This window comes from Capra hircus, chromosome 22 (assembly GCF_001704415.2).
Source record: "Capra hircus breed San Clemente chromosome 22, ASM170441v1, whole genome shotgun sequence".
Lineage (NCBI taxonomy): Eukaryota > Metazoa > Chordata > Mammalia > Artiodactyla > Bovidae > Capra > Capra hircus.
In genome coordinates this window covers 53,615,528-53,632,288 of record NC_030829.1, presented here as the reverse complement: position 1 = coordinate 53,632,288, position 16,761 = coordinate 53,615,528, and the positions used below count along the sequence as shown (strand labels likewise).

The following is a 16,761-nucleotide window of genomic DNA, read 5'->3' as shown; positions in this document are numbered from 1 at the left end:
GGGGCCCTGTCGGAGTCGCCACAGGCCCGGGAGCCACAGTCCCACCAGCCTCTCTCCGCTGGACTCCGCCTCAGCGCCCGCGGCGGGGGCGCAGAGCTGCTCGCCGGGCTTGGCGTTAGCATGCAGCCCTCCGGGCGCCCTCCTTCCCATTTAATTTTTTTTTTTGCAGAGGTGGCGTCTATATTTATCCTTATTGCTTAGTAGAGAAAAAGTTTTTTTTCTTGTTTCATGGGCCCGTGGCAGCATTTTAAAGGCACACACACAAGTGGATAAACCTGGTCTAGCTGGCCGTTGAAGTCTTACCGACCAGTCTTTAGGCTGCAGGAAAATTTTAAAAGTACAAGTCAGTACTCTCAAGGTCCTAAAAAAGTCTTCTTGGCTCTAAATGTTACGTCGCCCAAGCATAAAGCAGATTCCTAAGTCCATGTTGACAGCCAGGGGCTTCTGTCGAGAATTTTTGGCTCTGCAGATCGAGTTGTCGGTAAAGCCAAGCTCTCGAGGCTTTGAGAAAATAGGCTCTGGTTGTTAAGAGTTGTGAATTAGGTGTTTGTAGGGTTTGAGGTTTGTCCTGGATTAAAAAGCAGTAATGTGTACTTACCTTAGGGTTACCATCAGCCCTTGCACTTTGCTTGTCTGTGAATAACTTTGTTCTACCCACTTTGTGTTTTAATGTTTTACCTCTAGACTGAAAATCCAGTGATTGGTACCTCAGAATGTCTTGGGCAGCAGAAGCAGATGTAATTTTCGAGAAGCTTATATGTCCTTAAATAAGTTAAAATATCTTGGGACTTAGGCAGAGATATCACATTTCCTCTACAGGGAAAGGAGGACAGCAAGATGTGGTTTGGACACTTCTTATGCTCACAGAATCTCAAGTGCACTTAACTTTCTGGAAGCTTAAGATAAAGGTTAAGGCTGCAGAATTGAAAGTGAGGTCATGTCCACGTTTTGCGTAAAAGACAATTACATTTTCCTCAGCCGCTCCCGGCCCCCCACCTTGCCACATCTCTTGACTCTAATTCCCTTGGAAACCCCCAGCTGTGCGCCTTCTCTCCTGGTTCTCCTTTGCAAGGTGATCCTTGTTGGTTAAATGAGTCAAGGGAGCTGTCTTTGACTGTGGTACTGGCCAGACTCGTGTCACGTGGGCCTTCCTGGCTAATTAGGTTGCTGTTGTCTACCTGACAGTCACTGAAGGGTTTAATGGGATCCTGCACTAGGTGTCAATTGTGTTGAAGCAGTTTGGAGCCTTGGCTTGAATGCAGCTCAGCATTAGGTTATGAAACGCGGTCGAATTTTCCTGTGGCCAAGGTTGAATGGGATGTAGAACTTGAGAGTTAAGAGTGATAACTGCCTAGGAGGCACTGAATGCAGTCCCCGCTTAAAAAGGTGGGGCAGGGCGAACCGTGTACATAGAAGAGAAAGGAAAATGGGCACTTACAGGGTGAGCCTGATGCTTTTGTGTTGATTTTCGTGAGAAGTGGAAACTAGAAATTTGCTTGGGTGAAAAAGCAAATCTGGAGTTATATGAAAGTCATGCTCCAGTTTGTCAGTTAACTTTTTCTGCCTGAAAAAATAGTTCTGAGTGCTTCTGTGAATGAAGATACAACTATTGTTTGGAAAGATACAGCTTTTCTACAACTTCGTTTTTCTTTGTCAAGGAGCGTGTGTGTTGGAGCCTGCTCTTATCTCTTCTGTTTTGCCCTTGTGCTCTGAGGCCTCTGTGACCGGAGGGGTTGTGTTGTTGTTGTGTTTTGTTGATGCACTGGAGGTAGAAGCAATTTCTGACCCACATAAGAATTAGTGGGATGCAATGGTCATTTTCTAAAGTGCCTAGAGATGTGTTTTAAGAGATTTGTGCAAGAGATGGTATGATTATTTTATAATGGAAGTGTTGTTACTGGCTTTATTTAAATAGTGACTGCTACTAAGTTACTTCAGTCGTGTCCGACTCTGTGCGACCCCGTAGATGGCAGCCCACCAGGCTCCCCCGTCCCTGGGATTCTCCAGGCAAGAACACTGGAGTGGGTTGCCATCTCCTTCTCCAGTGCATGAAAATGAAAAGTGAAAGGAGTTGCTCAGTCGTGTCCGACTCTCTGCAACCCCATGGACTGCAGCCCACCAGGCTCCTCTGCCCATGGGATTTTCCAGGCAAGAGTACTGGAGTGGGGTGCCTCTGTTTAAGTAGTGAAGTGCTTGGGATTTTAAAAATTTGTCCTTTGTTATGCCGTACATTTTTTCCAGCCCATCTCTGTCATATGACGTTCACCTTCCTAATGCCTGCATTTCGTCCTCTCCTGCTCAGTCTCCAGTTCCATTTTACTGACCCATAGGATTAAGTCCACATTTCTTAGCTGCCTGTATTCTTGCCTGTTCACAGTCTGTCCCGTAACCTTACTTCCCATAACTGCTCGATGCCTTTTGTTTCTCATTTCGCCAGACTTGGCCACCCTCTTGTTACTTCCAGGTGGGTCTTTTTTAGATGTTCGTATCCAGAAGGGCTTCTTCCTCTCTCCCTTCTTTACATGCTGATCACATTTGTGGTAGAGCTGAGAGAGTGCAAGCTGTTTTAGTCACAGCAGACTTAATACTCCCTTGCCGCTTTGTGTCCTGACCCTTACTCTCTCTGAGATGGGATTTAATCTGTAAAACGGGGAGGCTTCTACTTCACAGTATCATTATTACAAGGATTGACAGAATGGAGACAAAACCAGCATGCGTGACAGATAACTCCTCTCCTCTGTGAAGCTTTCCGCCCATATCTGTCTCTTCACTGAGCTCCTGTAACAGTTTACTCACAGGCACTAGAGCCCAGATGTCCATATGGGTTTGCCCGTTCTGTCTCTTAGGATTCATTAACAGTGTGCTTAGGATCCCCTGGACAGGAGGCTGAAAGTTAGAGTGCCGGATCATAGCGCTGTTTGTAGCGCTCTCTCCCCGTCTGGAAACGATGAAATCATCATGTATACTTTGTTTCTCCAGCCGGGTTACGAGGATGTAGAACGTAATAGAAACATCTTAGTGTTGATTTCTTCCCTAGTCCTCCTCAGTACCCAGCACAAAGCCTGGTGCGTGGCAGGTCCTCAGTGGAGCACCTGCGGAAATGAAAAGAACTGTCTAGTGTAGAAAGTAGCAGTAGCACTTGAGAAAGATCCCAGTGCGGGGTAATCTGGAGTGTATGGTGTAGCAGCAGCACCTTCAGGCACTCCTTGCATGGTGCCATCTTTCCAGTGCCTCTGTGAAGCTAGGCTGATGTGTGTTCTCTGTGAGTGTGGCAGACAGGGAGGTCACTGCCCTTGGCCCCGCAGGTGGGTCACGCAGCCCGGCGGTGGCAGCACTGGCCGTGGGGCGCAGCAGGCGCAGAGCCCACCGACCTTTCCATTCCGATGGCGCTGCTCACTACACACGACCTTATCTTCTCTTACCATCAGTTTGCTCTCATCTTAGTCCTGGGGTGGTATGGAGATGAGTCACTTACGATTGAAAATAACGGGCATGTTCAATTTTAATTTGAACATGTAGAGAACAATATTGATTTGTTTGGAATCTGAAATTTATATAACTAACATCCAGGCAGTTCTGAGTATCCTGTTTCATTTAAATCATTTATGTAAGCTTGATGTCAAACAGTGACAAATTTGAAATTACAAGACAGTTGACAACAGAAGTCCATTATTGGAAACACTGAAAGGTGTTTCTTCCGTTTGCAGTGTCAGGTGAAAAATGTGTAAGGCAGGAAACCTGGAAAGTGAATCAGGCTGCAGCTTATATCTAGAGAAACGCTGTGTCCTCAGTTAAGAAGTGGCCTTTCTTTTTCAAAAAATTGTCATAGCTGTGAGGTCAACCAGGGCAGAGGCGCTGGAGCCCTGAGAACAGACGTAGGCTGGGCTAGTGTGATGACGGTGTCCGAAGTCTGTCCAGCACAGTGAGCATTCAGATCTTACACCTCTCTTCCTGACTGCCTGCATCCACTTCTGCCTCCCCCTGCCTGGCCTCCGATGACCACAAATCTGATCTCTTTTTTATGAGTTTGTTTCTGAAGTATAATTGACCTACAACACTATGTTAGTTTCTGGTACGCAACATAATGATTTGGTATTTTTGTGCTTTTCATAGAGTATAAATCTGGTTGTGCTATTTCATCATACAAAGATATTAATAACTATTGACTGTATTTCCCGCATGGTACACTTCATACCCTTGACTCATTTATTTTCTAACTAGAAGTTTGTACCTGTTAATCTCCCTCATGTATTCCTTTCCTCCCTCTCCCTCCCTCCAATCTTGCACGTCCCCCACCGCCCCAGCACCCCGGTCTCTGCATCTGTGATTCCGCTTCTGTTCCTTTAGGTTTGTGCCTTTGCTTTGTCTTTTAGAGTCTACATACAGTTGAAGTCATACAGATTTTGCTTTTCTCGTTCTGACTCATTTCACTCACCGTGATACCCTTTTAGTTCATTGGTTGTTAACAATGGCAAGATTTCATTGTTTTGTTACGGCTGAGTAATATTCCAGTGTGTGTGTGTGTGTGTGTGTGTATATTTATATAAAAAACACATCATCTTTATCCATTTCTCTATTGACGAGCACTTGGATTGTTTCCATATCTTGGCTTTTGTAAATAATGTTGCATTGAATGTAGGAATGCATTTATTTTTTCTAGTTACCGTTTTTGTTTTCTTCAGTTAAATACCCAGGAATGGAATTGCTGGATCATATGGTAGTTCTGTTTTTAATTTTTTGAGGAAGCTCCCTTCTCTTTTTCATAGTGACTGCACTAATTTATCGGAGAAGGCAATGGCACCCCACTCCAGTACTCTTGCCTGGAGAATCCCATGGGCGGAGGAGCCTGGTGGGCTGCAGTCCTTGGGGCCGCTGAGTCAGACACGACTGAGCCACTTCACTTTCAGTTTTCACTGTCACCCATTGGAGAAGGAAATGGCCACTCACTCCAGTGTTCTTGCCTGGAGAATCCCAGGGACGGGGGAGCCTGGTGGGCTGCCATCTATGGGGTTGCACAGAGTCGGACACGACTGAAGTGACTTAGCAGCAGCAGCAGCAGCGCTGATTTATCACCAGGGCACAAGGGTTCCATTTTCTCCACATTCTTGCCAATACTTGTTCTTTGTTGTCTGTTTGATAACAGCCAGCTGCCAAGTGAGAGACGGCGTCTCCTTGTGGTTTTGATTGGCATTTCCTTCGTGAGTAGTGATGCGGGGCGCCTCTTCATGTGAATGTTGGCCATCTGAATGTCTGCTTGGAAGGATGTCTGTTCAGATCCTCTGCCCGTTCTTTAACCAGGTCGCTCGTCTTTTTCCTCTTGCGCTGTTAGAGTTCTGTATGTCATATATATCATTTGCATATAACTTCTCCCATTCAGGAGGCTGCCTCTTGTTCATTGTTCCCTTCACTGTGCGAAAGCTTTTTAATTTGATGTAGTTACATTTGTTATTTTTGATTTTGTTTCCTTTGCCTGCGGAGACATATCAAAAAAAAAATTACTGAGATGGATGTCAGAAAGCATTGTGCCTATGTTTTCTTCTAGAAATTTATGTCTTCAGAGCTTGCATTGAAATCTCTAATCCGCTTTGAATTCACCCTTGTGCACGGTGTGAGGGAACGCTTTAGTGCTTTTACACGTAGCTGTCCACAGTTTTCCCAACACACTGTCCTGGAGAATGTTCCCTGTGCACTTGGAAGAAGTCCTGTGTGTGTCTGTGTGCGTGCGCGCACGCACGTGTGTATCTGTTATAGAATTTTGGTTTGTGGTTACTGCAAGGTTTATATATAGAAGTCTCTATCATTATTTTAAGCTGCTGCTCTCTTAAGTGAAAAGCACTGTAACCACCCTGCGCTTTCACTGCTCTCCTCCCCGCCCCCAGCCCCACGTGTTTACTCATTTGACATCATGCTTTGTATCTTTTTGTTTTGCGTATCCCTTAACTACTCGTGGATGCAGGTGATTTTCCTGGCCGTGTCCACTGGCTGCAGAGCGCACGGTGGCCCAGAGCCGGAGTTGCCCTGCTGGTGGGCAGAGCTTGATCTCAGAATGTGCTGCTGGGTTCTGATATGGCAGGCTGTAGGGCTGCAGTGGTCCGGGGGCTGTTGTCTGCCCACTGGACTGTGGGGCTGGGACCTAGGGGCCCCCAGGGGTGGTGCCAGCCACTGGTGGGTGGAGCTGGGTCCCAGGGCCTCTGGCTGCAGGGTCCTGGGGATCCTGGGGCTAGTCCCGGGACCCTGGTGTCTAGGGCTGATCCTGTGCCCTTTGGTGTACAGGGCTGGGTCGTGGGGCAGCTGTGGACTCGGGTCTTAAGACAGCATGTCTGCTGGTGGGTAGGTGGGCTGTGTCTCTGCCTGGCCAGTTGCTTGGCCTGAGGTGTCCCAGTACTGACGCTTGTGGAGTCAGGCCAGGCTAGGCAGCTAGTGGGGCGAGGTCCTTGTGCTGATAAGCTAAGAGGATTCCAGAGTGGCAGGTGCCAGTGCCAGCGACCTTGTGATAGAGGGAGAGATGTCTGCCACCATCCTTCTCCCTCTGGGGTCAGCAGGTGAGTCTGACCCAGGCTCCTTTCAAATGATTGCTTCTGTCCTGGAGCATGGGAGAGTCTGTGTGCGCCCTTTAAGAGTGGAATCTGTTTCCCACAGCCCTCTGGCTCTCCTGAAAGTAAGGCCCACTGGCCTTCGAAGTGAAACGCTGTAGGGACTGGTCTTCTCAGTGGAGGAGCACCCAGCTGGAGCGCCCACTCCACGTGGGGCTGGGGCCCTCGCGCCTTGGGGAGAGCCTCTGCAGTTGAGGTATCCTCCCTTTTGGGGGGGCACCTGCCCGGGGGTATGGATCTTGCCTACCCTGCGTCTCCTCCCTCCTGCCGGTCTTGTTGTGGTTCCTTCTCTGTGTCTGTAGTTACAGAGGATCTCTCCTGCTGGTCTTTCCCTTTGCCTCATCGGTAGTCGCTCTGTAAATGTGACGTGGGTGTACCTGTGGGAGGAGGCGAGCTCACGATCTTCCTACTTTTGCCATCTTGGCTACATATCTCCATGGACCTAACAGCCCTTTATTTTTAAAACCTAATGGGCTTTGAAGTCCATGGTCTCTGGGATCAAGAAGAGAGAGTTCAAGCTTGGGCCTACTTTGATGTGTCTTCCAAAAACTAAGTGTCATCTTAACAGAGGCCAGAACTCTGGGTTGATGTCAAGTCCGCTGTCTTGAAAGACAGCAGGTAGTATTCCTGTTGAGTTAGAACTGTTAACACCTCGTGGATTCTTATGACTTCACCAGTTTATTTTAGTATGTGATATTACTCTGAACTTAGAGATTTGATATCAGCAGCTTAGTTAATGATCAAATAATCTTCTCACAGGGAATTTCTTTAACTTCTGAAATCTATCTTGTAAGATAAGTAATTTGAAAAAAACATCACATCAGTTGAAGGCCATTATGTTTCCTTTTGCAACAGGAAGAAGATTTTGCCTATACACACACACACACACACACACACTTTTCCTTTTGCAACAGGAAGAAAATTTTGCCTATACACACACACACACACACACATACTTTTCCTTTTGCAACAGGAAGAAAATTTTGCCTACACACACACACACACATACTTTTCCTTTTGCAACAGGAAGAAAATTTTGCCTATACACACACACACACATGCTTTTCCTTTTGCAACAGGAAGAAAATTTTGCCTATACACACACACACCCACACACACACACACACATACACATACACATGTGCAAACCAGAGAATCAATCTTTATTTTTATCTTAGGATTTTTTTTGTTTTTTTGGCCACAGAGAGGCTCATGTGAGATCTTAAGTTCCTCAAACCAGGGCTGGAATCCATGCCCCTGCATTGGGAACAGGGAGTCTTCACCACTGGACCACAAGGGAAGTCCCTTGCCTATATTTGTTCTTCATTGAGTGTTCTTAGTTTCTGTGTACTTAATCCGTTGAGAACTTGGTGTAGCGTGTTGACTGGTTGATTTTGGAAAAACTCCAGGCAGAACTTGGCTTTAGTGATGGTTTGTAGAGCTTCTAATCAGAGAAAACCCAGTTCCTCTCTCTCCTCTTACTGGGTACCCTGTAACTGCCGCAGAGCTCCCCAGGTAGCGCTAGTGGGAAAGAGCCCGCCTTCCAGTGCAGGAGACATGAGAGAAGTGGGTTCCATCGCTGGGTCGGGAAGATCCCCTGGAGCAGGCAGTGGCAGCCCACTCCAGTATTCTTGCCCGGGAAATCCCGTGGACAGAGGAGCCTGGCGGCTTATAGTCCATGGGATCGAAAAGAGTCTGACAGGACCGCGGGGCTAAACAAGAAACGAGTTGGAATGATACTTGCTGTTAAGATTAGTTGGCTTCTGGGCTGTTACTTGTAATTACTCTTCTTAGAAATGTTGATTAGGTAGCAGTCACTGTTCGTATCTTCATTTTTCCAATTTATAAACTGTTTTCAATAACATCGATCAGCGCAGCCTGCTGGCAGCCCAGTAGTAACTTAGATTCAGCAAAGCTCCCAGAGAGCCCTTGGGCTAGATGGAACTCTTTTCTTAGCTTGATCCACAGTTACTCTTATGTTTGTTTTTGTTCTTTTAATACCTTTTAAAAGTTAATTCTCACTGTCATCTAATACAAGGGAGCGGTTTGAAACGAACAACGCTATTGTAAAGAGCACTCTTCGCACTCCCAAGCCCCGCTGTCCCAGAGACCTGCTTTCACGTTTGTAGGCAGTTTCCTCCGGTGCTTTGCTCTGCGCCTGTGAACGACACGCTTGCAGTGCCATTTCCTGATTTTTTTTCAGTTTTAGTCACATGATGACTTTCTGCTTCAAAAAATGGGAATTTAGTTTTTGTACCTCTCTTTCACTCCTCTCAATGTGGTAATTTTAAGAGACGCAGTGCTCACATTATTATGGTTGCATATGATTGACTCAGAGGACATCAACAGTATGTTATTATATTTGCTTATAAAAGAGCTTTGTTTTTCCTTAAATTAGAAAGTGCCTTTTTTGATGGGCATGTACACACTGCTGTGTTTAAAATGGATGACTAACAGACGCACTGCACGGCTCGTGGAACTCTGCTCGATGTGATGTGGCATCCTGGATGGGAGAGGGGTTTGGGGCAGAGTGGATACAAGTCTGTGTACGGCTGTTCACCTGAAACCACCGCAACGTTGGTTGTTAATGGGCTAGACCCCAGTGCAAAATAAGTTTTTTTAAAAAACTGCTTGTATTTTATTTGCTTGGCTTTTCTGTGTGTTCTTATTGCTAATAAATCTTCAGTCTCTGGGACAGTGATAAAACTTCTCAGATAAGTCAGGTAGCTGTCGATTCGTTTCCTGCTCTGAGTCTCGCCTTGGGAGCCCTGTCCTCTCTGCTTTAATCTGACTGGCTGTTCCTTAGGCCTGTTGTGTAAGCTGTTGTCCTGGACCGTCACTTCACCATCATCACGACAATGTCTTTTACCTCTCTCCTGCTCTGGATTCTGACTGTCGATTTACTCCATTTTGATGAAAGAGCTTTTCCTTCTTTCTCAGAAAGAGTGAAAGAGAAGTATCTTTTCAGATGTTGCACCTCTGCAAATGTTTCCATTTTGTCCTCAGGTACATTTATATGATACTGTGGCTAAGTATGGAATTCTCAGCTAGGACTTTATTATCCTTTAGAATTGAAGACCTTGCTGTTAAATAGTCCAGAATATGTTGCTGTTGAGTAATCCAGTAGTTTGACTGTTGAATATTTCAGTACTTCTTTCTCTTACTTTCTCGGCTGTTTTTTTTTCCCCTGGAAACTTTAGGGTTGTGTCTGTACGGTATTTTGAAATTTTACCCTGAATGTGCCCGTGTGTGTGTGTGTGTGTGTGCACGTGTGCGCTGTGCATGTTTATTTGGTGGCCCTTTCACATCTGGAAACTTGTCCTTTGGTTTGAGGTTTCTTTGTGCATTATTTCTTTGATAGGTTTCTTTTTTTCTTGCCTGCTGTCCTGAAGTTCCCGCTCAGCGGGTGTCGAGGGTCCTGGACTGTACCCCTCTCTTTCTTCCTCTCCCCGTTCTTCCTTTCTGTGCTCTCCTATTCTGCAGCTCTTTTTTTTCCTTAATATATATATTCCATTGAAGTATCGTTGGCTTACAGTGTTGCCATTGTGCAGCAAAGTGAGTCAGTTACACACAGACTATTTTTGAAATCATTTTCCAGTATAGGTTGTAACAAGATATCAACTATAGTTCCCTGTGCTGTATGTCAACTTTTGTTGCTTGTTATGTATCTGTTTTTTAAATTGGAAATCTAGCATTCTGTTCATAGTAAGTCAAACAAGTGTAAATACCTGGGCATTTGTATTCTTCAAAACATTTCAAGATAATTCTGATACGCACCTGGATTTTGAAAAGTGACTACAGTGTTTTCTATTAAGTTGTAGTTTTGGTGATACAGAGTTGTTATTTTTCTGTTGACCAGTCATGCTGCAGTGGTATTAAGTGAGTAATAGTTACATAATCCCAGTAGTGAAAGATGTATGTCAGTGTTCACAGTCAATAGCCAGACAAAAAAAAACAAAAGTTAATTACGGTTGCGAGCCATAATGGTAACATAATTAAACAATATAAAATAATTATATACTATTGGAGGGTCGAGCAGAGTGTGGTAAGTGAAAGTGCGTACGTGCATGTTTTAATCCACCCAGTCAGTCTTTTGGTTGGTGCATTTAATACATTTACATTTAAGGTGATTATCGATGTGTAAGATCTTATTACCATTTTTTAATTGTTTGGGGTTTGTTTTCTTTAGGTCTTTTCCTTCTCTTCTATTTCCTGCCTAGAGAAGTTCCTATAGCATTTGTTGTGAAGCTGGATTGGTGGTGCTGGATTCTCTTCACTTTGGCTTGTCTGGAAAGCTTTTCATTTCTCCGTCCACTCTGAAGGAGAGTCTTGCTGGGTAGAGTATTCTTGGTTGTAGAGTCCTTCCTTTCATCACTTTAAACATATGGTGCCATATGTTATTTTCCCCTTGTTGCTTTTAATATTTTATCTCTGTCTTTAATCTTTCTCAGTTTCATTACTATGTGTCTCAGTGTGTTCCTCCTTGGGTTTATCCTGTCTGGGACTCTCTCTGCTCAGATCCTTTCTCTCTTTCTTCTCCTTCTGGGACCGCTGTAGTGCTAATGTTGGTGCGTTTGATCTTGTTCTAGAGGTCTCTGAGGCTGTCTTCATTTCTTTTCTTTCCTTTCTCTGTATTCTCTTCTGTGGCAGTGATTTCCACCATTCTGGCCTCCAGGCCATTTATCTGTCCTTCTGCCTCAAGTCTTCTGCTATTGACTCCGTCCAGTGTATTTATTATTCACCTCTGTTTGCTTGTTCTTTAGTTCTTGTATGTCTTTGGTAAACATTTCTTGAAACTTCTTCATTGTTTTTCCTAGATCCTGGATCATCTTCCCTATCCTTACTCTGAAATCTTTTTCTGAAAGGTTTCCTATCTTTACTTCATTTAGTTGTTTTTTGGGGGTTTTATATTGTCCCTTCCTCAGGGACATAACTTTGCTTTTCATCCTGATTAACTTTATGTAATACGGTTTTTCTTTCAGCCACTGTGGCAAGAAGCCACTTCTTGCTTCTTCTGTTTGCCCCCTGATGGAGGAAGCTAAGAGGCTTGTGTAAGATTCCAGATGGGAGGGACTGGTCGTGGGAAACACTGGGTCTTGCTCTGGAGGGCAGGGCCTTGCGCAGTAAAGCTTTCATCCAGTTGTCTGCTGAGGGGTGGAGTCGCACTCCCTCCCTGGTAGTTGTTTGGCCTGAGGTGACCCAGCCCTGGCTTCTGCAGGCTCTGTGGCAGGGTTGATGGTGACCTCCAAGAGGGCTTACACCAAGGGGCCCTTCCGGGCCTGCTGCTGCTGTGCCCCGTCCTGTGGGGATCCCCTGCGGACCCGCCCCCACAGGAGACCCTCCAACACTAGCAGGTGGCCTCAGTTCAGACTCCTGTGGGCACACCGCTCCTTTGCTCTGGGTCTTGGTGTGCCCAGGGTTTTGTTTGTGCCTGCAAGGCTGGAGGCTCTGTTTCCCCCCGTCCTGTGGAAGTCCTGTGATCAGGTCCCGCTGACCTTCACGGCCAGATCCCCTGGGGATTCCTAGTCCCTTTGTCAGATCTCCGGACTGGGAAGCCCTGCGGATTCCGAACCCTCACAGCAGTGGGAGAACTTCTTTGGTCTTCTTCTCCAGTTTTGGGTCACCCACGTGATGGGTATGGGATTTGATTTGATTGTGATTGCGCCCCTCCTCCCGTCTTTGCTGCAGCTGCTTCTTTGTCTTTGGACGTGGGATATCTGTTTTTTGGTGGGTTCGAGCATCCTCCTGAGGAAAAGGTGATGGCACCCCACTCCAGTACTCTTGCCTGGAAAATTCCCATGGATGGAGGAGCCTGGAAGGCTGCAGTCCACAGTCCATGGGGTTGCTAAGAGTTGGACGTGACTGAGCGACCTCACTTTCACTTTTCACTTTCAAGCATTGGAGAAGGAAATGGCAACCCACTCCAGTGTTCCTGCCTGGAGAATCCCAGGGACGGGGGAGCCTGGTGGGCTGCCGTCTCTGGGGTCACAGAGTCGGACATGGCTGAAGTGACTTAGCAGCAGCAGCAGCATGGAAGTCCTGTGTGAAGTCCTTCCCAGTCTTGGGAAGTCTTGTAATCAAATCCTGCTGGCCTCAAGGTCGCATTCCCCGGGGACTCCCAGTCCCTCCGTTGGTTCCCCAGGCCGGAAAGCCTGACATGGGGTTCTGAGCCTTCACAGCAGTGGGGAAACTTCTTTGGTATTGTTCTCCAGTTTGTAGGTCGCCCACCCAGCGGGTATGGGATTTGACTTTATCGTGATTGTGCCCCTCCTGCTGTCTTGCTGTGGTTTTTCCTCTGTCTTTGGTCATGGAGTATCATTTTTGATAGGTTCCAGCATCCTTCTGTTGATGATTGTTCACAGATGGTTGTAATTTTGGTGTTCTCGCAGGATGAGATGAACGCGTGTCCCTCTACTCTACCTTCTTGCACTGGAGGCCCCTTTATTTTCCTTGTAGTTCAGATCACCATCTGAAATCACGGAATCACTTGCATGTGTATTGTCTTTCCCGTTGCCATGTAAGCTCTGTGATCCGGAGACTTTGTACCTCTAGTACCTAACAAGGCCTGGCATGAGGTAACACTCCTAACTTGGCCCACATTACACAATTCAGTTCAGCCGCTCAGTCGTGTCCGACTCTTTGCGACCCCATGAATTGCATCACGCCAGGCCTCCCTGTCCATCACCAACTCCTGGAGTTCACCCAAAATAATGTCCATCAAGTCGGTGACGCCATCCAGCCATCTCATCCTCTGTCGTCCCCTTCTCCTGCCCCCAGTCCCTCCCAGCATCAGTCTTTTCCAGTGAGTCAACTCTTTGCATGAGGTGGCCAAAGTCCTGGAGTTTCAGCTTTAGCATCATTCCTTCCAAAGAACACCCAGGACTGATCTCCTTTAGATTGGACTGGCTGGATCTCCTTGCAGTCCAAGGGACTCTCAAGAGTAATGAGCAAAGTTGGGGCTAATTACATCTGGTGATGTCCATGTGTATGTAGTCTTCTCTTGTGTTGTTGGAAAAGGGTGTTTGCTATGACCAATGTGTTTTCTTGGCAAAACTCTGTTAACCTTTGCCCTTCTTCATTTTATACTCCCAACTTTTTGAGGCCATAGTTTATTATTATCTGTCTTAATAATATTATAATAAACCCAGTGGGCTTCCCAGGTGCCAGTGCAGGAGACACAAGAGATACAGGTTCAATCCCTGGATTGGGAAAATCCCATGGAGAAGGAAATGGCAACCCACTCCAGTATTCTTGCTTGAAGATCCCATGGGCAAAGGAGGCTGGCAGGCTACAGTCCATGGGGTCGCAAAGAGTCGGACGTGATTAATACACACACCACCTTAACGACAGCCTCAATCTCCATTGTTTTAGTGCATGCAAATCTTGATTTTCACTGTTGTTTTTTGTTGATGGTTATTTCCTGAACCATGCTCAGTTGCTTGCTGAAGTTACCCAGTTTCTCTCTTGAAGATCCAACTTCATTTTTGTTGAATTCATATTAAAAAGTTGCATACATTTTGAGTACTCTTTCCCAACCCTGATTTTACCCTATTTTTTATTTTGCAGAGTGTCTTTCTTCCTCCCAAGAACATTATAGGTGGCATTCTAACAAAATGCCAAAATGTTAAAGTTTATTTTAAGCGATTTCCTAGAAATGCATTTCTTAGTATTTTTGGCTAACACGTCTTGGTTACTGTGTATCAAGTGTTCTGAGAGTCTCTCAATGGTTAGCTCTTTGCATCCTCACAGCAGTGCTATTTCACGAGTCTGGTGGTACCTTATTTTGTGGAAAGGGAACTGAAGAACAGAGAGCATAAGGAGCGTGCCCAGGTTCACACAGCACCAGTGAGTCTGGTCCCGCAGGCCGTGCTCCTGACTGCTGTGCGGCATTCCCTCTGCGGCTGCTGACTCGAGTTAGATTCTGGTGTGATTGTCTTCTGTGAGTCACAGCGCTGCCAGAGCAGATTAGAACCGTATCAGCCTTAAAGTAAGTCAGAAGAGTGGCAGTGAACACATACGAACCGCATAACAGCTTTATCTGTTCAAAGGCTGGGGAAATGATGCCAAGTTGAACTACATTGTTGCAGTAGGTTTTGGGGAAGTGTTCATGTTATTTCCTTCAGTTGTTTATGGTTTTGAACTTCTTCTTAGGCACATCACCCCTGAAAAATTTTATGTGGAAGCTTGTGATGACGGAGCAGATGATGTACTTATCATTGACCGCGTGTCCACAGAAGTTACGCTCTCAGGTACGTCACGGCCAGGGTTATAAGCGTCCTGAAAGACGTTACATCTCAGTTGGAGTAGCAGTTAAACTGACGAGGTCTGTGTTGGTGTGTGGATCTCTGAGCGCCTTAGAAAAAATTTAATTCTTACTACCTCATTTGATTTTTGTGCCTTGATTTTATGCTTTTTCTTGAAATTTTTAGCATTTTACTGTTCATAAGGATTTTTAAACTTATTTATTTATTTGTTTTCTCAACGGTACTAGAACAGGATTGATTTTGTTGATGTTAATGTTCCTCTCTAACTCTAACTATTAACTATAACTCTAACTATTTAAAGTATTAGAATGTGAGAAAGTTGTTTTAGCATAAAGTGTGGAATTTTAACAACCACTTTGATCTGGAAAATATTCATGACTATGAGGATAATTTAATAAATGAAAAATTATATATATATCACTAAAACTTATGTTTTAGGCAGAATGGTTTTCCTAACCTTTATCTAATCTATCTGTATTTTGGTTTTGCTTCTCTGGGGTGTGAAAAACAACTTGTTGTTAAATTGTGTGGAACACTGATTTCTGACTAGATTAATGTGAAATAATTTCAGTGACAAATCAATGTGCCATGTGAGAATCACATTTAGAAGGTCGTATGTCACTTATTTAAAAATTCACCTCTAGACAGAACTCTCTTATTTTTTTCTGAAGCACAGTATTTGGGTGACCATAGGGTAGGCATTCAGTAAATAGTAACTATCCTCGGAATGGATAAAGTGAAACATGAAGATATTTTGCATAGGATACGAAAGTGTAAGAAAGTTAGGACTAAGTCTGTTTTCTTGAGTATCTGCTTGTTCTCGTTAAGTACTGTATATAACTTCGTTTGACCAAATGGAGTGACGGCTGTTTTAGTTTGGTGATGTGGCCTTTCCTGTGACTTGCTTGGTGGCTGCTCTCTCAGAATGGCTGACTGCTTTTATCACACTGTTAGTTTACTTCTAAACTTTAGCCCCCAAACTTCTTTATACCACATTGATACAACCTAGTGTCTTATAAAAGCTTCAGTGTAGATGTATTTTCAATTACTCTTTTGACCTGTCAGTGACGTTTTATTTGTAAGCAGAGATTGCTGACCCATTTGAGTGGACAAAGCTAAAGGTCTTGGACAGTGTGGATGTAAAGATGTTAGTGGTCATCGGTAGACACATGAAGAGATGCTGACCTTAAGCCAGTGATGATGAGAGCCTGTTGATCCCAGTTTCTCTGCCAGTTTCCTTTTACCACTGGGAATGCAGACCATTGCCACAGAAAGAGGAGGTTTTTTTTCTTTTTTCTTCCATGAAAAATTATCATGGTCCTAGGAATTATCACCCCGGTGGCTCAGATGGTAAAGCATTTGCCTGCCGTGCAGGAGACCTGGGTTCAATCCTTAGGTCAGGAAGATTCCCCTGGAGAAGGGAATGACTACCCACCCTAGTATTCTTGCTTGGAGGATTCCACGGACGGAGGAGCGTGGGCTGTAGTCTGTGGGGCCGCAGAGAGTCGGACTTGACTGAGTGCCTGACGCTTTTACTCCCCTTGCTGCCGCACCCTGGTTATTATGGCTGAACAGCTCTATCAGTAGTGCGTTTAGGTTTATCATTATCTCAACGTGTTCGGAGTGTCCTCTGAGCTTTTTACTGCACTGGTGTTCCCATTTTTCATGGTGGTTAGTTATGGCATAGCATTACTAAGTAAATTGAATTATTGAGAGAAAAGTAAAGTTTAGAATTACAGGAGTGCCGTAAAGAAACAAGACAGCAGTGTTTCAGAATGGATGCTAATTGCAATGTGACTGAAAGAAACAGTTTATAGCCATGTAAACTTGGGAAACTTTGAGTGAAACCATGGAGCAGCTTTTCTCACGTAGGCCTTCTCAGAGCCTCTACTCTCCCACTGTGC

At 45.2% G+C, this 16,761-nt stretch overlaps 1 protein-coding gene across 2 annotated transcripts in view; it reads left to right on the top strand.

Moving 5' to 3' along the window:
• Positions 1-16,761, top strand: part of SACM1L (SAC1 suppressor of actin mutations 1-like (yeast)) — a 53,499-nt gene that overhangs the window by 410 nt on the left and 36,328 nt on the right. Inside the window, exon 2 of one of the 2 annotated variants that reach the window (XM_018038269.1) lies at positions 14,745-14,842. In XM_018038269.1, coding sequence (XP_017893758.1) covers positions 14,745-14,842 — 98 coding nt within the window. Of the gene's footprint in view, positions 1-14,744; positions 14,843-16,761 lie in introns of those variants that run through there. The other variant, XM_018038270.1, reaches the window with a different exon arrangement.